The sequence below is a fragment of the Cherax quadricarinatus genome, chromosome 20 (genome assembly GCF_038502225.1).
Source record: "Cherax quadricarinatus isolate ZL_2023a chromosome 20, ASM3850222v1, whole genome shotgun sequence".
Lineage (NCBI taxonomy): Eukaryota > Metazoa > Arthropoda > Malacostraca > Decapoda > Parastacidae > Cherax > Cherax quadricarinatus.
Window position 1 is genome coordinate 35,022,751 of NC_091311.1, and position 22,500 is coordinate 35,045,250.

Here is a 22,500-nt window from a genome sequence, read left to right on the forward strand (position 1 = left end):
CGGGTCAGATCTGGCTTTCGCTGCTATGTCGTTTTCATACTGTCGTTGGGCCTCCCTTCTTATCTGTGCATATTCGTTTCTGGCTCTACGACTGCTCTCCTTATTCTCCTGGGTCCTTTGCCTTCTATATTTCTTCCATTCCCTAGCACACTTGGTTTTTGCCTCCTTGCACCTTTGGGTGAACCATGGGCTCATCCTAGCTTTTTCATTATTCCTGTTTCCCTTCGGTACATACCTCTCCTTAGCCTCCTTGCACATTGTTGCTACATATTCCATCATCTCATTAACTGGTTTCCCTGCCAGTTCCCTGTCCCACTGAACCTCGTTCAGGAAGTTCCTCATTCCCGTGTAGTCTCCTTTCCTGTAGTTTGGTTTCATTTGTCCTGGCCTTCCTGCTTCCCCCTCCACTTGTAGCTCTACTGTGTATTCGAAGCTTAGAACCACATGGTCACTGCCCCCAAGGGGTCTTTCATATGTGATGTCCTCGATATCTGCACTACTCAAGGTGAATACTAAGTCCAGTCTTGCTGGTTCGTCCTCTCCTCTCTCTCTTGTAATGTCCCTTACGTGTTGGTACATGAAGTTTTCCAGTACCACCTCCATCATCTTAGCCCTCCATGTATCTTGGCCCCCATGTGGGTCCAAGTTCTCCCATTCGATCTCCTTGTGGTTAAAGTCGCCCATGATCAGGAGCTTTGTCCTGCATGCATGAGCTCTTCTGGCCACTGCAGCCAGTGTGTCAACCATCGCTCTATTGCTCTCGTCATACTCTTGCCCTGGCCTCCTGCTGTTCTGTGGTGGGTTATACATCACTGCAATTACCACCTTGGGACCTCCAGAGTGAAGCGTTCCCGCTATGTAATCACTTTCCTCTCCACTGTCTCCTGTCTCCAGCTCATCAAAATTCCATCGATGTTTGATCAGCAGTGCCACTCCTCCATCTCCTCTGTTCCTTGTGTCTTTCCTCAGGATCTGGTTTCCCGTTGGAAAGATGGCATCTGTTATCATACCTGTAAGCTTGGTTTCCGTGAGCGCTATGATGTCCGGTGATGCCTCTTTGACTGTTTTGTGCCACTCCTCCCACTTGTTTGTTATTCCATCAGCATTTGTGTACCATACCTTCAGTTTCCTTTCCAACACTGTGGATTGGGGGGCCTGTGGGGGTGGGAGACCTGGTAGCATACTGTGGGATTTTATGGTTGGGGGTTGAGTGGAAGCTGTGGGTATGGATTGTGGTTTGTGTTGGGATGGTGTGATAGGTTGTGGGGTTCTGAGGATAGTTGTGTGTGTGCTTGCCCTTGTTGCTCTGTTCTGCTCTGTTCTGCTCTGACTGACCTCTGCTGGTTCCATCCTTGTCTCCTTTCCTAGCTCCTTTCGCTTTTTTGTCCTCTCCCTCAGCTGTTGTCGCTCTGTTTGTGGTGTGTGTGTGTGTGTGTGTGTGTGTGTGTGTGTGTGTGTGTGTGTGTGTGTGTGTGTGTGTGTGTGTGTGTGTGTGTGTGTGTGTGTGTGTACTCACCTAGTTGTACTCTTTTCTGACCGCTACTGGGTCCTCACTCTCCCTGCTCCATGAGCTTTATCATACCTCGTCTTAAAACAATGTATGATTCCTGCCTCCACTACATCACTTGCCAGACTATTTTACTTTCTAACAACTCTGTGGCTGAAGAAATACTTCTTAACATTCCTTTGACTCATCTGAGTGTTCAACTTCCTCTCTTTAACATTCTGTCTCTGTCCACCTTATCTATTCCACGCAGTATTTTGTATGTCGTTATCATGTATCCCTTGACCCTCCTATATTCCAGTGTCGTCAGACCGATTTCCCTTAACCTTCCTTCGTAGAACATTCCCCTTAGCTCTGGAACTAGCCTTGTTGCAAACCTTTGTACTATCTCTAATTTCTTGACCCGCTTGACCAGGTGTGGGTTCCAAACTGGTGCTGCGTACTCCAGTATGGGCCTAACGTACACAGTGTATAGAGTCTTGAACGATTCCTTACTGAGGTATCGGAACGCTATTCTCAGGTTTGCCAGGCGCCCATATGCCGCAGCAGTTATCTGCTTAATGTGTGCTCCCGGCGACGTGCTCGGTATTATACTCACCCCTAGATCTTTCTCCTTGAGTGAGGTTTGCAGTCTTTGGCCGCCAAGCCTATACTCTGTCTGCGGTCTTCTTTGCCCTTACCCGATCTTCATGACTTTGCATTTGACGCGGTTAAATTCTAGGAGCCAGTTGCTGGATCACGCGTCCAGCCTGTCCAGGTCTCTTTGTAGACCTGTCTGATCCGCATCTGATTTAATTTTCCTCATTAACTTCACATCATCTGCAAACAGGGACACTTCTGAGTCAATCCCTTTCGTCATGTCATTCACATATACCAAGAATAGTACTGTTCCCAGAACTGACCCCTGTGGGACCCCGCTAGTGACGGGAGCCCACTGTGATACCTCATCACGTACCATGACTCGATGTTGCCTCCATGTTAGGTATTCTCTGATTCATTGCAGTGCCCTTCCTGTTATGTGTGCGTGATCCTCTAGCTTCTGTACTAATCTCTTGTGAGGAACTGTGTCGAAGGCCTTCTTGCAGTCCAAGAAAATGCTATCAACCCACCCCTTCGTCTCATGTCTTGCTGCAGTTACTTTGTCATAAAACTCCGGAAGGTTTGTGACACAGGATTTGCCTTCCATGAATCCGTGCTGGCTGTCGTTTATAACCTTGTTCTGTTCCAGGTGCTCCACCACTCTCCTCCTGATAATCTTCTCCATGACTTTGCATACTATACACGTCAGTGACACTGGTCTATAGTTTAGTACTTTGTTTCTGTCTCCTTTTATAAAGATGGGGACTACATCTGCCATCTTCCATACTTCATGTAGTTGCCCAGTTTCAAGGGAAGTGTTGAAGATTTTAGTTAGTGGCACACGTAGTGTCTCTGCTCCCTCTTTAAGGATCCACAGAGAGATGTTGTCCTGTCCCACTGCCTTTGAGGTATCAAGGTCACTTAGGAGCTTCTCTATCTCCTCCTCAGTTGTGTGTAATTTATCCAACACTTGCTGGTATATTCCTTGTGTTATCCAGTGGGGGTGAGGTTTGTGGTGTGGGGGATGTGGGCAGAGGGTACAGCATGTGGGTTTTGGATTAGGTTGTTTGACTGCATTGGAATTACCATGATTGACTTCCTTCTGTGGGTGGCACTGGAGGTTGTGTTTGTTCTTCCACCAGGGTCTGGTTTCTCCTGCTCCCCTCCTTCCTTGCCTCCCATTCCTCCTTGCGACGTTGTACCCTCTCTTTCAGTATCATCCTTTCTTTTTGTGTTCTGTCTCGGTCGAGGTACACGCTCCAGTACTCCGGTTTGTCCCTTGGATGCACTTTCTCCTGCAGCATCCGCTTTCGAGCTGACTCTGCCTTGAAAATTACTTTGACTGAACGCTTTTTTCCTCTCTCAAACCACCCAATTCTCCGAGAATTTGTCAGCTGGGTCATGTATTCCTCTCCTATTACTTTCGTGATGCTTTCAATCTTTTTTTTTTCTCCTGTTTTCTTGCTTCGTAAGTTTCCCCTTCTACTTCTTGGAGCCCTTAGACAAAAGCTGCCCTCTCCCTTTCGTCCTCTCGTTGTACTTCCCTGAGCATCCTCTGATACGAATTAGTTCCCACAACTGACGCGTTTCTATTTCTTCCTACTGTCTCTTCCATATCCGGTGTCCCTGTGCTTAGCTGTTCCTGGACACGGCAGTTGTCTGTTAGAGCCTCTGCGTATAGCTTAGCTCCTTCGTTGTCTTTGGTCCTCTCATTTGTTCATGCTGTTCTCCCTGTCTTTGTGTGTGTGTGTGTGTGTGTGTGTGTGTGTGTGTGTCTGTGTGTACTCACCTATTTGTACTCACCTATTTGTGGTTGCAGGGGTCGAGTCCTAGCTCCTGGCCCCGCCTCTTCACCGGTTGCTACTAGACCCTCTCTCTCCCCGCTCCATGAGCTTTATCAAACCTCGTCTTAAAACTGTGTATGGTTCCTGCCTCCACTACGTCATTTTCTAGGCTATTCCACTGCCTTACAACTCTATGACTGAAGAAATACTTCCTACTATCTCTCTGACTCATTTGTGTCTTCAACTTCCAATTGTGGCCTCTTGTTTCTGTGTCCCCTCCCTGGAACATCCTGTCCTTGTCCACCTTGTCTATTCCACGCAGTATTTTATATGTCGTTATCATGTCTCCCCTGACCCTCCTGTCCCCCAGTGTCGTCAGGCCGATTTCCCTTAATCTTTCTTCATAGGACATTCCCCTTAGCTCTGGAACTAACCTTGTTGCAAACCTTTGTACTTTCTCTAGTTTCTTGACGTGCTTTATCAAGTGCGGGTTCCAAACAGGTGCTGCATACTCCAGTATGGGCCTGACATACACGGTGTACAGTGTCTTGAATGATTCCTTACTAAGGTGTCGGAATGCTGTTCTCAGGTTTGCCAGGCGCCCATATGCTGCAGCAGTTATCTGATTGATGTGTGCTTCCGGAGACATGCTCGGTGTTATACTCACCCCAAGATCTTTCTCCTTGAGTGAGGTTTGCAGTCTTTGGCCACCTAGCCTATACTCTGTCTGTGGTCTTCTGTGCCCTTCCCCTATCTTCATGACTTTGCATTTGGCAGGATTAAATTCGAGAAGCCATTTGCTGGACCAGGTGTCCAGTCTGTCCAGGTCTCTTTGAAGTCCTGCCTGGTCCTCATCAGATTTAATTCTCCTCATTAACTTCACATCATCTGCAAACAGGGACACTTCTGAGTCTAACCCTTCCGTCATGTGTGTGTGTGTGTGTGTGTGTGTGTGTGTGTGTGTGTGTGTGTGTGTGTGTATGGTTTCTTCTACTATTTCTTGAGGTAGGAAGCCGATAAATAAATTCTTTAACACTCCAGAGGCAGTGTGTTGAGCATTTAATAGGATTTCTCTAACTTCGATTGGTCCCTCAAACTTCCTTCAGATGAGAAAAAAGAGGAAGAAAAATATATCTGAAGTATGCAGCAGAAAGCTGCCGGCAAGTTTTCATTGCAGTGGAACTCAAAAAATAACGTAATAAATATACCTATTTAAGGGCCATGAATAGGGACTAAAGCTCTGACAGGAAACAAAATAAAAAATAAATAAAGATGTGCATTTAAAAAGGGAAACTGAAGTACAAAATAAGAAAAAGAATCTAGCATTGAAGGCAAACGAAGAGAAAATAAGATGAAAGTGGAGGCGGCCACATTGCTTGGGGCTCTCACATCAAAGCTCGTATATAACTGTGTTGAAAACTCGACCACGTATGCCAATAGCAGTCTCCAGAATCTTAGGCACAGTCACAATACACCACATCTATCTATCTATCTATCTGTCTGTCTATCTGTCTATCTATCTATCTATCTATCTATCTATACATATATATATATATATATATATATATATATATATATATATATATATATATATATATATATATATATATATATATATATATATATATATATATATATATATATATATATATATATATAATATATGTATATATATAATATATATATATATAAATATATGTATATACATATATATTTATATATATATATATATATATATATATATATATATATATATCTGAAAGAATATATATATATATATATATAATATATACGAAAGCGCTTGGAATATATATATATATATATATATATATATATATATATATATATATATATATATATGTATATATTATTTTTTATTATTAACACATCGGCCAATTCCCACCAAGGCAGGGAGGCCCGAAAAAGAAAAACTTTCATCATCATTCACTCCATCACTGTCTTGCCAGAGGGATGCTTTACACTACAGTTATAAAACTGTAACATTAATATCCCTCATTCAGAGTGTTGACACTGTACTTCCAATCTCCAGGACTCAAGTCCGGCCTGCCGATTTCCCTGAATCCCTTCATAAATGTTACTTTGCTCACACTCCAACAGCACGCCAAGTATTAAAAACCATTTGTCTCCATACACTCCTATCAAATACGCTCACGTACGCTTACTGTATGTCCAAGCCCTTCGCACACAAAACCACCTTTACCCCCTCCCTCCAACCCTTCCTAGGCTGACCCCTACCCCGCCTTCCCTCCACTACAGATTTACACACTCTCGAAGTCATTCTGTTTTGTTCCATTCCCTCTACATGTCCGAACCACCTCAACAACCCCTCCTCAGCCCTCTGGATAATAGTTTTGGTAATTCCACACCTTCTCCTAATTTCCAAACTACGGATTCTCTGCATTATATTCACACCACACATTGCTCTCAGACATGACATCTCCACTGCCTCCAGCCTTCTTCTCGTTGCAACATTCATCACCCGTGCTTCACACCCGTACAAGAGTGTTGGTAAAACTATACTCTCATACATTCCCCTCTTTGCTTCCACAGACAAAGTTCTTTGTTTCCACAGACTCCTAAGTGCACCACTCACCCTTTTTCCCTCATTAATTCTATGATTCACCTCATCCTTCATAGACCCATCTGCTGACACGTACACTTCTAAATATCTGAATACATTCATCTGCTCCATACTCTCTCCCTCCAGTCTGATACCCAATCTTTCGTCACCTAATCTTTTTGTTATCCTCATAACCTTACTCTTTCCTATATTCACTTTTAATTTTCTTCTTTTACATACCTTACCAAATTCATCCATCAATCTCTGCAACTTCTCTTCAGAATCTCCCAAAAGCACTGTGTCATCAGCAAAGAGCAACTCTGACAACTCCCACTATGTGTTTGATTCTTTATCTTTTAACTCCACACCTCTTGCCAAGACCCTCGCATTTACTTCTCTTACAACCTCATCTATAAACATACTGAACAACCATGGTGACATCACACATCGTTGTCTAAGGCCTACTTTTACTTGGAAATAATCTTCCTTTCTCCCTGAGCCTCACTGTCTTCATAAAAACTCTTCACTGCTTTCAGTAACCTACCTCGTATACCACACGCCTGCAACATCTGCCACATTGCCCCCCTATCCACCCTGTCATATGCTTTTTCCAAATCCATAAATGCCACAAAACACTTGGTCTACACACCCCCTACCTTTCCTAAAGCCTCCTTGTCCATCTGCTATTCTACTCTTCGTCTTACTCTTAATTCTTTCAATAATAACTCTACCATACACTTCACCAGGTATACTGAACAGACTTATTTCCCTATAATTTTTGCACTCTTTTTATCCCCTTTGCCTTTATACAAAGGAACCATGCATGCTCTCTGCCAATCCTTAGGTACCTTACCCTCTTCCATACATTTATTAAATGACAGCACCAACCACCAAATATATATATATTATATATATGTATATTTGTGTGTGTACACCTTTCATAGTGTACACAGTGAGAAATACCCTGTACATACACAGTGAGAGTAGTGTTGGTGGGGTCCCAGCTCGCATATCATTAGCCTCTGATTAATTATTAAACTGTTAATCCGGCGGGAACGAATTAATTCCTGCTGCGATCCAACGAAAAAATATTAATGTGAAATATATGTTATACCATCTGTTGATTGTGAGATTTTAAACGTGATATTTATATTATAACAGCGGCTGTGTTTGTAGGGATCCTTGATGGGTTGGTCTCAGGTTTGTGCTCTTTATCTGAGAGAAGGAAGCATAAATGAGAGAGAAGAGCGTCTGTGTATTGAATGTTTGTATATATATATATTGCTACATCTTACATAGATTGAGAAATATAATACATAGATTCGTGGACGGATGGGCAGCTTAGACGACAGGGTGGGCGAGCAAGATGGATCTCCGTTTATAATAGTTACTGAAAAAAAATGTATTCCCTTTCACGAAATATAGTATTAGCGATAATAATAATAATAATAATAATAATAATAATAATAATAATAATAATAATAATAATAATAATAATTATAATAATAATAATAATAATAATAATAATAATATTATTATTATTATTATTATTATTATTATTATTATTATTATTATTATTATTATTATTATTATTATTATTATTATTATTTCATTTATATTATTACTATTATTATTATTGTAATAATTATTATTATTACTATACCACTAGAGTTCAGAGAGTTTCCATAAATTCGCTGCTGTGGAAGAAAATTCTTTCAGATTAATGAAATCTCCAAAGAAATTAATCCATATTTTATTCATATGTTAATTAATGGTAAGAGAAAAGATGGAAGACTATGGTAAGAGGATAAATGGTGGAGGATGGTAAGAGGATAAATGGTGGAGGATGGTAAGAGGATAAATGGTGGTGGATGTTAAGAGGATAAATGGTGGAGGATGGTAAGAGGATAAATGGTGGAGGATGGTAAGAGGATAAATGGTGGAGGATGGTAAGAGGATAAATGGTGGAGGATGGTAAGAGGATAAATGGTGGTGGATGTTAAGAGGATAAATGGTGGAGGATGTTAAGAGGATAAATGGTGGAGGATGTTAAGAGGATAAATGGTGGTGGATGGTAAGAGGATAAATGGTGGTGGATGTTAAGAGGATAAATGGTGGAGGATGGTAAGAGAATAAATGGTGGAGGATGGTAAGAGGATAAATGGTGGAGGATGGTAAGAGGATAAATGGTGGTGGATGTTAAGAGGATAAATGGTGGAGGATGGTAAGAGGATAAATGGTGGAGGATGGTAAGAGGATAAATGGTGGTGGATGGTAAGAGGATAAATGGTGGTGGATGTTAAGAGGATAAATGGTGGAGGATGGTAAGAGGATAAATGGTGGAGGATGGTAAGAGGATAAATGGTGGAGGATGGTAAGAGGATAAATGGTGGAGGATGTTAAGAGGATAAATGGTGGTGGATGGTAAGAGGATAAATGGTGGTGGATGTTAAGAGGATAAATGGTGGAGGATGGTAAGAGGATAAATGGTGGAGGATGGTAAGAGGATAAATGGTGGAGGATGGTAAGAGGATAAATGGTGGTGGATGTTAAGAGGATAAATGGTGGAGGATGGTAAGAGGATAAATGGTGGAGGATGGTAAGAGGATAAATGGTGGAGGATGGTAAGAGGATAAATGGTGGAGGATGGTAAGAGGATAAATGGTGGTGGATGTTAAGAGGATAAATGGTGGAGGATGTTAAGAGGATAAATGGTGGTGGATGGTAAGAGGATAAATGGTGGTGGATGTTAAGAGGATAAATGGTGGAGGATGGTAAGAGGATAAATGGTGGAGGATGGTAAGAGGATAAATGGTGGAGGATGGTAAGAGGATAAATGGTGGAGGATGGTAAGAGGATAAATGGTGGAGGATGTTAAGAGGATAAATGGTGGTGGATGGTAAGAGGATAAATGGTGGAGGATGTTAAGAGGATAAATGGTGGTGGATGTTAAGAGGATAAATGGTGGAGGATGGTAAGAGGATAAATGGTGGAGGATGGTAAGAGGATAAATGGTGGAGGATGGTAAGAGGATAAATGGTGGAGGATGTTAAGAGGATAAATGGTGGAGGATGGTATGAGGATAAATGGTGGAGGATGGTAAGAGGATAAATGGTGGTGGATGGTAAGAGGATAAATGGTGGAGGATGGTAAGAGGATAAATGGTGGAGGATGGTAAGAGGATAAATGGTGGAGGATGGTAAGAGGATAAATGGTGGAGGATGATAAGAGGATAAATGGTAGTGGATGGTAAGAGGATAAATGGTGTAGGATGGTAAGAGGATAAATGGTGGTGGATGGTAAGAGGATAAATGGTGGAGGATGGTAAGAGGATAAATGGTGGAGGATGGTAAGAGGATAAATGGTGGAGGATGGTAAGAGGATAAATGGTGGAGGATGGTAAGAGGATAAATGGTGGTGGATGTTAAGAGGATAAATGGTGGAGGATGTTAAGAGGATAAATGGTGGTGGATGGTAAGAGGATAAATGGTGGTGGATGTTAAGAGGATAAATGGTGGAGGATGGTAAGAGGATAAATGGTGGAGGATGTTAAGAGGATAAATGGTGGTGGATGTTAAGAGGATAAATGGTGGAGGATGGTAAGAGGATAAATGGTGGAGGATGGTAAGAGGATAAATGGTGGAGGATGGTAAGAGGATAAATGGTGGTGGATGGTAAGAGGATAAATGGTGGAGGATGGTAAGAGGATAAATGGTGGAGGATGGTAAGAGGATAAATGGTGGAGGATGGTAAGAGGATAAATGGTGGAGGATGTTAAGAGGATAAATGGTGGTGGATGGTAAGAGGATAAATGGTGTAGGATGGTAAGAGGATAAATGGTGGTGGATGGTAAGAGGATAAATGGTGGAGGATGGTAAGAGGATAAATGGTGGAGGATGGTAAGAGGATAAATGGTGGAGGATGGTAAGAGGATAAATGGTGGAGGATGGTAAGAGGATAAATGGTGGAGGATGTTAAGAGGATAAATGGTGGTGGATGGTAAGAGGATAAATGGTGGAGGATGTTAAGAGGATAAATGGTGGTGGATGTTAAGAGGATAAATGGTGGAGGATGGTAAGAGGATAAATGGTGGAGGATGGTAAGAGGATAAGTGGTGGAGGATGGTAAGAGGATAAATGGTGGAGGATGGTAAGAGGATAAATGATCGAGGATGGTAAGAGGATAAATGGTGGAGGATGGTAAGAGGATAAATGGTGGAGGATGGTAAAAGGATAAATGGTGGAGGATGTTAAGAGGATAAATGGTGGTGGATGTTAAGAGGATAAATGGTGGAGGATGGTAAGAGGATAAATGGTGGAGGATGGTAAGAGGATAAATGGTGGAGGATGGTAAAAGGATAAATGGTGGAGGATGGTAAGAGGATAAATGGTGGTGGATGGTAAGAGGATAAATGGTGGAGGATGGTAAGAGGATAAATGGTGGAGGATGGTAAGAGGATAAGTGGTGGAGGATGGTAAGAGGATAAATGGTGGAGGATGGTAAGAGGATAAATGATCGAGGATGGTAAGAGGATAAATGGTGGAGGATGGTAAGAGGATAAATGGTGGAGGATATTAAGAGGACAAATGGTGGAGGATGGTAAGAGGGTAAATGGTGGAGGATGTTAAGAGGATAAATGGTGGAGGATGGTAAGAGGATAAATGATCGAGGATGGTAAGAGGATAAATGGTGGAGGATGTTAAGAGGATAAATGGTGGAGGATGGTAAGAGGATAAATGGTGGAGGATGGTAAGAGGGTAAATGGTGGAGGATGGTAAGAGGGTAAATGGTGGAGGATGTTAAGAGGATAAATGGTGGAGGATGTTAAGAGGATAAATGGTGGAGGATGGTAAGAGAATAAATGGTGGAGGATGTTAAGAGGATAAATGGCGGAGGATGTTAAGAGGATAAATGGTGGAGGATGGTAAGAGGATAAATGGTGGAGGATGTTAAGAGGATAAATGGTGGAGGATGGTAAGAGGATAAATGGTGGAGGATGGTAAGAGGATAAATGGTGGAGGATGTTAAGAGGATAAATGGTGGAGGATGGTAAGAGGATAAATGGTGGAGGATGGTAAGAGGATAAATGGTGGAGGATGTTAAGAGGATAAATGGTGGAGGATTGTAAGAGGATAAATGGTGGAGGATGGTAAGAGGATAAATGGTGGAGGATGGTAAGAGGATAAATGGTGGAGGATGGTAAGAGGATAAATGGTGGAGGATGTTAAGAGGATAAATGGCGGAGGATGGTAAGAGGATAAATGGTGGAGGATGTTAAGAGGATAAATGGTGGAGGATGGTAAGAGGATAAATGGTGGAGGATGTTAAGAGGATAAATGGTGGAGGATGGTAAGAGGATAAATGGTGGAGGATGGTAAGAGAATAAATGGTGGAGGATGTTAAGAGGATAAATGGTGGAGGATGGTAAGAGGATAAATGGTGGAGGATGTTAAGAGGATAAATGGCGGAGGATGGTAAGAGGATAAATGGTGGAGGATGTTAAGAGGATAAATGGTGGAGGATGGTAAGAGGATAAATGGTGGAGGATGGTAAGAGGATAAATGGTGGAGGATGGTAAGAGGATAAATGGTGGAGGATGGTAAGAAGATAAATGGTGGAGGATGGTAAGAGGATAAATGGTGGAGGATGTTAAGAGGATAAATGGTGGAGGATGTTAAGAGGATAAATGGTGGAGGATGGTAAGAGGATAAATGGTGGAGGATGGTAAGAGGATAAATGGTGGAGGATGTTAAGAGGATAAATGGTGGAGGATGTTAAGAGGATAAATGGTGGAGGATGGTAAGAGGATAAATGGTGGAGGATGTTAAGAGGATAAATGGTGGAGGATGGTAAGAGGATAAATGGTGGAGGATGGTAAGAGGATAAATGGTGGAGGATGGTAAGAGGACAGATGGTAGAAGATGGACCTGTGCTGACATTCTAATGTGTTAATAGGATGTTAGGGACGAGAGAGAGAAGGAATAAGGAGGAAGAGAAGAAGAAGAAGAAGAAGAAGGAGAAGAAGAAGAAGAAGAAGAAGAAGAAGAAGAAGAAGAAGAAGAAGAAGAAGAAGAAGAAGAAGAAGAAGAAGAAGAAGAAGAAGAAGAAGAAGAAGAAAAAAAAAAAAAGAAGAAGAAGAAGAAGAAGAAGAAGAAGAAGAAGAAGAAGAAGAAGAAGAAGAAGAAGAAGAAGAAGAAGAAGAAGAAGAAGAAGAAGAAGAAGAAGGAAAAGAAGAAGAAAGATAGATAGGTAGAAGGAAAGAAGAAGTGAGAAAGATGACCTTATGTGACGTGTATAACAAGGTGACACACGCACACACACACACACGCACGCACACACACACACACACACACACACACACACACACACACACACACACACACACACACACACACACACACAAACACATAGACACAAACACGCACGTATGTGACGGTGAGACACTGACCTGTGACGCTGAGAGTGACGTCCATGACCAGGGGAGGTGTGGTTGCCACCTGACAGCGGTAGTCACCACCGTCACCACTCTGCACGTCACCTATCACAAGCTGCCACTTCTGCCACCTCTCACCAGCTTCGTGGGCCAGGTGGTACCTGCGAGGGAGTCATCTTAGTGTTAGCACCACTGTATGTGTATGGGTGTGTTTTTGCTCCAGCTCTTGGGCCACACCTGAGCTCATCAATCAACCTTCAGTGGCTTTGCCCTTCCCTATTGGCTTTTATATATCTGTCTATATGGGTTTGTCTCTATGATTGCTATCATTTCCCTTTTGTTTTCCCCGTACTATAAATTAATTCTGTTCATTGATGAGGATTGTCTAAAACTACTTATCTTGGTGCCACCGTAATTAGTTAAATAGGTTTATTATACACCCTTTACCCTTAGTGTGGACGGTTATCAAGGTTACAGAGGCAAGTAATGGTTCCAGGGACTGTGACTCGGAATTTTGATAGCTACGGAAAGTACTGTGCTAATGAACTATTTACAGTTTATGATCTGGTTTAGTAGTTTATGCAGACATAAATTCAGTCGCTGAAATGTTTCAGTGTAGTGTACTTGTGTTTTTTTTTAATTATTTATACTATTTTTTAATTATTAAAAACAGGTGAAGTCAGGGTATTTTTCCATCATTAATATTCCTGTTATTTTCTCTTCAGATTCTTTGTTGTACGTGTGTATCATGTTGATTTTTTTCACTTCTTCATCAGTAGCGCTGCTGGTCAACTCTTCTCCGGTTTCTTTCTCGGGAAATTACTTTGACTTGATCCTCGGTATATTCTTATTTATATCTGTTTCGGGCAGGCCAGCCGATGCTTCATCACTTAACGGATCATCATCTGACTAAGATTCGTGTCAGGAGACGCTAGTCCCGAAGAGAATACCGCCACTATATCATTATGTGGTACCTTTCACGGGAAAATTACCTTTGGAATTATCCCTGTGAGATTAGTCTGTAAGTTGCAATGAGTGATTGTTGCTCGTATATTGTTCTCACGTGTGGTTACGACATTTTGAGTCTCGCTTTCTTTATCCACCACTGTTCGTAATTCTGTAAGGGCTAGCAGTTCGGTCTTGGGGGTTAATGGGTGTGGGTGCTTCTCTTCGGGTTGGGAAAAGAGGTGACGTGGAAATCAGCTGGAAAGTGGATAGAAAGTATGGGAATATATAAGTCTGCGAAATGCTGTGACGGTAGAGTGAGATGTTTCTTCTGTATGTAAGTAGGGACAAGAAGGTAATAAATGGTATAAAATACCGACACAATGGAAATATAAACACAAATGCAGTATAATGTGATCCTTTATTGACAACGTTTCACCCACACAGTGGGCTTTCTCAAGTCACACACGGATCCGTGTGTGACTTGAGAAAGCCCACTGTGTGGGTGAAACGTTGTCAATAAAGGATCACATTATACTGCATTTGTGTTTATATTTCCAGGGACAAGAACTCTGATGGGTCGTAAGTAGAAGGGAGTTTGCGGGAAAAATGTGGGAATGGACTGGAGGAATGTTGAGTGAAAGATGGTAGAATTTAGGAAGAACTGTGGAAGGGATGGGATGAAATTTACGTCTCGTTCAAGAACCAGCGGAAATCTAGTAAAACTTTTCAGAAATTTCATTCTTTGCAATTCGCTTTTCTTAAATTTGAGATCAATTTTAAGCATGGTTTTGATTTCTTTCAATGTTTTATTTTTTTTAGCTGAGGACACTATACTACACGAAGACATTCATATAGTATATTATACTACACGAGAGTGTACTACCGAGAGTGTACTGTCAAGAGTGTACTGTCGAGAGTGTACTGCCGAGAGTGTACTGCCGAGAGTGCACTCAAATCGCTGTTTAATTAAAGCAGGTGATGAAAAGGCAAAATACTGCCCTTAATGACCCTCGCGCAGTCAACAGGCTTTAAGCCCCGTTAAAAAATCAAGCAGCAGCTGGTGTGAGTCTCCTGGTAGCTAACTACCCTCCAAGCCTGGCAAGCGCACTGGTCACAAGGGTAGCAGAAGCTGCAGCGTTGTGGAGATCTACCGGAGGCTGTAATCCTGTGAAACTGCAGCTCGTCCTGGACACACGGCCACTGCGGCCCCAGACCGTACCTCAAGGTATTATTACCTGGTCCAAGACCGAAGTCACGTCAGCTCGTAAAATCTCTGAGCGTCGCTGGCCAGGGAGGCTGTTATCGAAGCTTCTTTGTTTACATCATGGCCGTCGCTGCTTCTTCCTCCATCACCAGACACTTTTTCTTTTACATATTATAAAATAAAATTGATTTTAATTCTTTTCATACAAGGAAACGCAGTTTTATAAGCCAGCGAAAGAAAAAACCCTAACAAACATTTACTGGAATTACCATTTTGAAATCTTACCTTATACGTACATATATATATGTATGTATGTATATATATATATATATATATATATATATATATATATATATATATATATATATATATATATATATATATATATATATATATATAAATATATATATATATATATATATATATATATATATATATATATATATTACCAGAGGTAACACCTCTGGAACTTGACTGGGGACCCTCATTCTCAGAATAAACAATAAACTTACTTCTGGGAAAACTTGAGATTCTCCCCGGAGCTGTTTGAATATTGTCTTCTCCTACCATTCCCTATATTCTATATTCTATGTGGACTATTATTTAAAGACAAAACACATTGACAAAAATACAGTGAGGAATAGAACAACATAAATAACATCTCAAAGCCTACATCTCGAATACTTCGTCCAGCTCCCCGGCGGTGGGCCGGGTGCTCAGAATGCTGCAGGCATTTTCCTTCTGGATCACAACACTGAGTCTCTGAAAGAAGAAGCTGGCACCTCTGTAATCCTTAGTTTCTGTGACGAGCTTTTCACCCAGCTCTTTGAGGAACTTTAGACCACAGTTGCCCCATGCTCCAAGGGTCTCTGATCCTACTAAAATGAAGTTATATACATCTCTGTGAATATCAGCTATGTGAGTAAAGTCTCGACCTCTCATATAGAGCATCAAAACATACCATCATTTTTAAATACAGTCAAATTTATATAGACTGACGATCCGCAAAGATAGTTTTTATATAGAAGACTTGAACAATTACGTATAAAGTCGGAAACATTATGAATGAGCCGAGGTGAAGGTGACGATCATTGTGAATGAAGTGAGGTGATTGTGATGATCATTGTTAATGAAGTGAGGTGATTGTGATGATCATTGTTAATGAAGTGAGGTGATTGTGACGATCATTGTGAATAAAGTGAGGTGATTGTGATGATCATTGTGAATGAAGTGAGGTGATTGTGACGATCATTGTGAATAAAGTGAGGTGATTGTGATGATCATTGTGAATGAAGTGAGGTGATTGTGACGATCATTGTGAATGAAGTGAGGTGATTGTGATGATCATTGTGAATAAAGTGAGGTGATTGTGATGATCATTGTTAATGAAGTGAGGTGATTGTGACGATCATTGTGAATGAAGTGAGGTGATTGTGACGATCATTGTTAATGAAGTGAGGTGATTGTGACGATCATTGTGAATAAAGTGAGGTGATTGTGACGATCATTGTGAATGAAGTGAGGTGATTGTGATGATCATTGTTAATGAAGTGAGGTGATTGTGACGATCATTGTGAATGAAGTGAGGTGATTGTGACGATCATTGTTAATGAAGTGAGGTGATTGTGACGATCATTGTTAATGAAGTGAGGTGATTGTGACGATCATTGTGAATGAAGTGAGGTGATTGTGATGATCATTGTGAATGAAGTGAGGTGATTGTGATGATCATTGTGAATGAAGTGAGGTGATTGTGACGATCATTGTGAATAAAGTGAGGTGATTGTGACGATCATTGTGAATAAAGTGAGGTGATTGTGACGATCATTGTGAATAAAGTGAGGTGATTGTGACGATCATTGTGAATAAAGTGAGGTGATTGTGACGATCATTGTTAATGAAGTGAGGTGATTGTGACGATCATTGTTAATGAAGTGAGGTGATTGTGACGATCATTGTTAATGAAGTGAGGTGATTGTGACGATCATTGTTAATGAAGTGAGGTGATTGTGACGATCATTGTGAATAAAGTGAGGTGATTGTGACAATCATTGTTAATGAAGTGAGGTGATTGTGAAGATCATTGTTAATGAAGTGAGGTGATTGTGATGATCATTGTGAATGAAGTGAGGTGATTGTGACAATCATTGTTAATAAAGTGAGGTGATTGTGACAATCATTGTTAATGAAGTGAGGTGATTGTGACGATCATTGTTAATAAAGTGAGGTGATTGTGACAATCATTGTTAATGAAGTGAGGTGATTGTGACGATCATTGTTAATGAAGTGAGGTGATTGTGACGATCATTGTTAATGAAGTGAGGTGATTGTGATGATCATTGTGAATGAAGTGAGGTGATTGTGACGATCATTGTGAATGAAGTGAGGTGATTGTGATGATCATTGTGAATAAAGTGAGGTGATTGTGATGATCATTGTGAATGAAGTGAAGTGATTGTGACGATCATTGTTAATGAAGTGAGGTGATTGTGACGATCATTGTGAATGAAGTGAGGTGATTGTGACGATCATTGTTAATGAAGTGAGGTGATTGTGACGATCATTGTGAATGAAGTGAGGTGATTGTGATGATCATTGTGAATGAAGTGAGGTGATTGTGATGATCATTGTGAATGAAGTGAGGTGATTGTGACGATCATTGTGAATAAAGTGAGGTGATTGTGACGATCATTGTGAATAAAGTGAGGTGATTGTGACGATCATTGTGAATAAAGTGAGGTGATTGTGACGATCATTGTTAATGAAGTGAGGTGATTGTGACGATCATTGTTAATGAAGTGAGGTGATTGTGACGATCATTGTTAATGAAGTGAGGTGATTGTGACGATCATTGTTAATGAAGTGAGGTGATTGTGACGATCATTGTGAATAAAGTGAGGTGATTGTGACAATCATTGTTAATGAAGTGAGGTGATTGTGAAGATCATTGTTAATGAAGTGAGGTGATTGTGATGATCATTGTGAATGAAGTGAGGTGATTGTGACAATCATTGTTAATAAAGTGAGGTGATTGTGACAATCATTGTTAATGAAGTGAGGTGATTGTGACGATCATTGTTAATAAAGTGAGGTGATTGTGACAATCATTGTTAATGAAGTGAGGTGATTGTGACGATCATTGTTAATGAAGTGAGGTGATTGTGACGATCATTGTTAATGAAGTGAGGTGATTGTGATGATCATTGTGAATGAAGTGAGGTGATTGTGACGATCATTGTGAATGAAGTGAGGTGATTGTGATGATCATTGTGAATGAAGTGAGGTGATTGTGACGATCATTGTTAATGAAGTGAGGTGATTGTGATGATCATTGTGAATGAAGTGAGGTGATTGTGACGATCATTGTTAATGAAGTGAGGTGATTGTGATGATCATTGTGAATGAAGTGAGGTGATTGTGACGATCATTGTTAATAAAGTGAGGTGATTGTGACGATCATTGTTAATGAAGTGAGGTGATTGTGATGATCATTGTGAATGAAGTGAGGTGATTGTGACGATCATTGTTAATGAAGTGAGGTGATTGTGATGATCATTGTGAATGAAGTGAGGTGATTGTGACGATCATTGTTAATGAAGTGAGGTGATTGTGACGATCATTGTTAATGAAGTGAGGTGATTGTGACGATCATTGTTAATGAAGTGAGGTGATTGTGATGATCATTGTGAATCAACTGAGGTGAAGGTGACGATCACTAGCAGCACGGGACTCGAATATTTGTGTCTTCACTAGTACTAGACTGTATTCACTAGTACTAGACTGTATTCACTAGTACTAGACTGTATTCACTAGTACTAGACTGTCTTCACTATAACTAGACTGTATTCACTGGTACTAGACTGACTTCACTAGTACTAGACTATCTTCACTAGTACTAGACTGTCCTCACTAGTACTAGACTCTCTTCAGTAGTACTAGACTCTCTTCACTAGTACTAGACTGTCCTCACCAGTACTAGATTGTACTCACTAGTACTAGACTGTCCTCACTAGCACTAGGCTATTTTGACTAGTACTAGAATGTCCTCACTAGTACTAGACTGTCCTCACTAGTACTAGACTGCACTCACTAGTTCTAGGCTATTTTGACTAGTACTAGAATGTCCTCACTAGTACTAGACTATCCTCACTAGTACTAGACTGTACTCACTAGATTTAGGCTATTTTGACTAGTACTAGAACGTCCTCACTAGCACTAGACTGTCTTCACTAGTACTAGACTGTCCTCACTAGTACTAGACAGTACTCACTAGTACTAGGCTATTTTGACTAGTACTAGAATGTCCTCACTAGTACTAGACTCTCTTTACTACTACTAGACTGTCCTCACTAGTACGTGACTGCCTTGATTAATACTAGACTGTCTTCACTAGTACTAGACAGTACTCACTAGTTCTAGGCTATTTTGACTAGTACTAGAATGTCCTCACTAGTACTAGACTCTCTTTACTACTACTAGACTGTCCTCACTAGTACGTGACTGCCTTGATTAATACTAGACTGTCTTCACTAGTACTAGACTGTCTTCACAAGTACTAAAATGTTCTCACTAGTACTTGACTGTCTTCACTAGTACTAGACTCTCTTCACTAGTACTAGACTGTCTTCACAAGTACTAAAATGTTCTCACTAGTACTTGACTGTCTTCACTAGTACTAGACTGTCTTCACTAGTACTATACTGTCTTCACTAGTACTAGACTGCCTTCACTAATACTCGACTGCCTTCACTAGTACTAGACTGTCTTCACTAGTACTAGACTGTCTTCACAAGTACTAAAATGTTCTCACTAGTACTTGACTGTCTTCACTAGTGCTAGACTGTCTTCACTAGTACTATACTGTCTTCACTAGTACTAGACTGTCTTCACTAGTACTAGACTGTCATCACTAGTACTAGACTGCCTTCACTAATACTCGACTGCCTTCACTAGTACTAGACTGTCTTCACTAGTACTATACTGTCTTCACTAGTACTAGACTGCCTTCACTAATACTCGACTGCCTTCACTAGTACTAGACTGTCTTCACTAGTACTAGACTGTCTTCACAAGTACTAAAATGTTCTCACTAGTACTTGACTGTCTTCACTAGTACTAGACTGTCTTCACTAGTACTAGACTGTCTTCACAAGTACTAAAATGTTCTCACTAGTACTTGACTGTCTTCACTAGTACTAGACTGTCTTCACTAGTACTATACTGTCTTCACTAGTACTAGACTGTCTTCACTAGTACTTGACTGCCTTCACTAGTACTAGACTGTCTTCACTAGTACTATACTGTCTTCACTAGTACTAGACTGTCTTCACTAGTACTTGACTGCCTTCACTAGTACTAGACTGTCTTCACTAGTACTATACTGTCTTCACTAGTACTAGACTGCCTTCACTAATACTCGACTGCCTTCACTAGTACTAGACTGTCTTCACTAGTACTAGACTGTCTTCACAAGTACTAAAATGTTCTCACTAGTACTTGACTGTCTTCACTAGTGCTAGACTGTCTTCACTAGTACTATACTGTCTTCACTAGTACTAGACTGTCTTCACTAGTACTAGACTGTCATCACTAGTACTAGACTGTCTTCAATAGTACTAGACTGCCTTCACTAGTACTAGACTGCCTTCACTAGTACTAGACTGCCTTCACTAGTACTAGACTGCCTTCACTAGTACTAGACTGCCTTCACTAGTACTAGACTGTCTTCACTAGTACTAGACTGTCTTCACAAGTACTAAAATGTTCTCACTAGTACTTGACTGTCTTCACTAGTGCTAGACTGTCTTCACTAGTACTAGACTGTCTTCACTAGTACTAGACTGTCATCACTAGTACTAGACTGTCATCACTAGTACTAGACTGTCTTCACTAGTACTAGACTGTCTTCACTAGTACTAGACTGTCTTCAATAGTACTAGACTGCCTTCACTAGTACTAGACTGCCTTCACTAGTACTAGACTGCCTTCACTAGTACTAGACTGTCTTCACCAGTACTAGACTGGTCTCATTAGCAATAAACTGTCCTCACTAAGACTAGACTGCTCATGGTGATGGTGATGGTAGTGGTGGCACTGATGGTGGTAATGGTAGTGGTGGCACTGGTTGTGGTAATGTTAGGTAGTGATGGCACTGGTGGTGGCAATAGTAGTGGTGGCACTGGTTGTGGTAATATTAGGTAGTGGTGGCACTGGTGGTGGTAATGGTAGTGGTGGCACTGGTTGTGGTAATATTAGGTAGTGGTGGCACTGGTGGTGGTAAAGGTAGTGGTGGCACTGGTTGTGGTAATATTAGGTAGTAGTGGCACTGGTGGTGGTAAAGGTAGTGGTGGCACTGGTTGTGGTAATGTTAGGTAGTGATGGCACTGGTGGTGGTAATGGTAGTGGTAGCACTGGTGGTGGTAATGTTAGGTAGTGATGGCACTGGTGGTGGTAATGGTAGTGGTGGCACTGGTGGTGGTAATGTTAGGTAGTGATGGCACTGGTGGTGGCAATGGTAGTAGTGGCACTGGTTGTGGCAATGTTAGGTAGTGATGGCACTGGTGGTGGTAATGGTAGTGGTGGCACTGGTTGTGGTAATGTTAGGAAGTGGTGGCACTGGTGGTGGTAAAGGTAGTGGTGGCACTGGTTGTGGTAATGTTAGGTAGTGGTGGCACTGGTGGTGGTAATGGTAGTGGTGGCACTGGTTGTGGTAATGTTAGGTAGTGATGGCACTGGTGGTGGTAATGGTAGTGGTGGCACTGGTTGTGGTAATATTAGGTAGTGGTGGCACTGGTGGTGGTAATGGTAGTGGTGGCACTGGTTGTGGTAATGTTAGGTAGTGATGGCACTGGTGGTGGTAATGGTAGTGGTGGCACTGGTGGTGGTAATATTAGGCAATGGTGGCACTGGTGGTGGTGACAATGGTAGTGGTGGCACTGGTGGTGGTAATGGTAGTGGTGGCACTGGTGGTGGTAAAGGCAGTGGTGGCACTGGTTGTGGTAATGTTAGGTAGTGGTGGCGCTGGTGGTGGTAAAGGTAGTGATGGCACTGGTTGTGGTAATGTTAGGTAGTGGTGGCACTGGTGGTGGTAATGGTAGTGGCGGCACTGGTGGTGGTAATATTAGGTAGTGGTGGCACTGGTGGTGGTAATGGTAGTGGTGGCACTGGTTGTGGTAATGTTAGGTAGTGGTGGCACTGGTGGTGGTAATGGTAGTGGTGGCACTGGCTGTGGTAATGTTAGGTAGTGGTGGCACTGGTGGTGGTAATGGTAGTGGTGGCACTGGTTGTGGTAATGTTAGGTAGTGGTGGCACTGGTGGTGGTAATATTAGGCAGTGGTTGCACTGGTGGTGGTGACAATGGTAGTGGTGGCACTGGTGATGGTGGCAGCCAATTAATCAATAAAATATTAATTTCAAATTGAACAGCACTTCAGAACACAATATATAAAATACCACAAAACTGTTACA

At 41.4% G+C, this 22,500-nt stretch overlaps 1 protein-coding gene across 1 annotated transcript in view; it reads right to left on the reverse strand.

Annotated features, from left to right (window-relative positions):
• The window catches only part of LOC128700502 (uncharacterized), a 164,370-nt gene that overhangs the window by 14,933 nt on the left and 126,937 nt on the right, over positions 1 to 22,500 (reverse strand). The window contains exon 5 of the mRNA XM_070086927.1: positions 12,897 to 13,042. Coding sequence (XP_069943028.1) covers positions 12,897 to 13,042 — 146 coding nt within the window. The remainder of the gene's footprint in view (positions 1 to 12,896; positions 13,043 to 22,500) is intronic.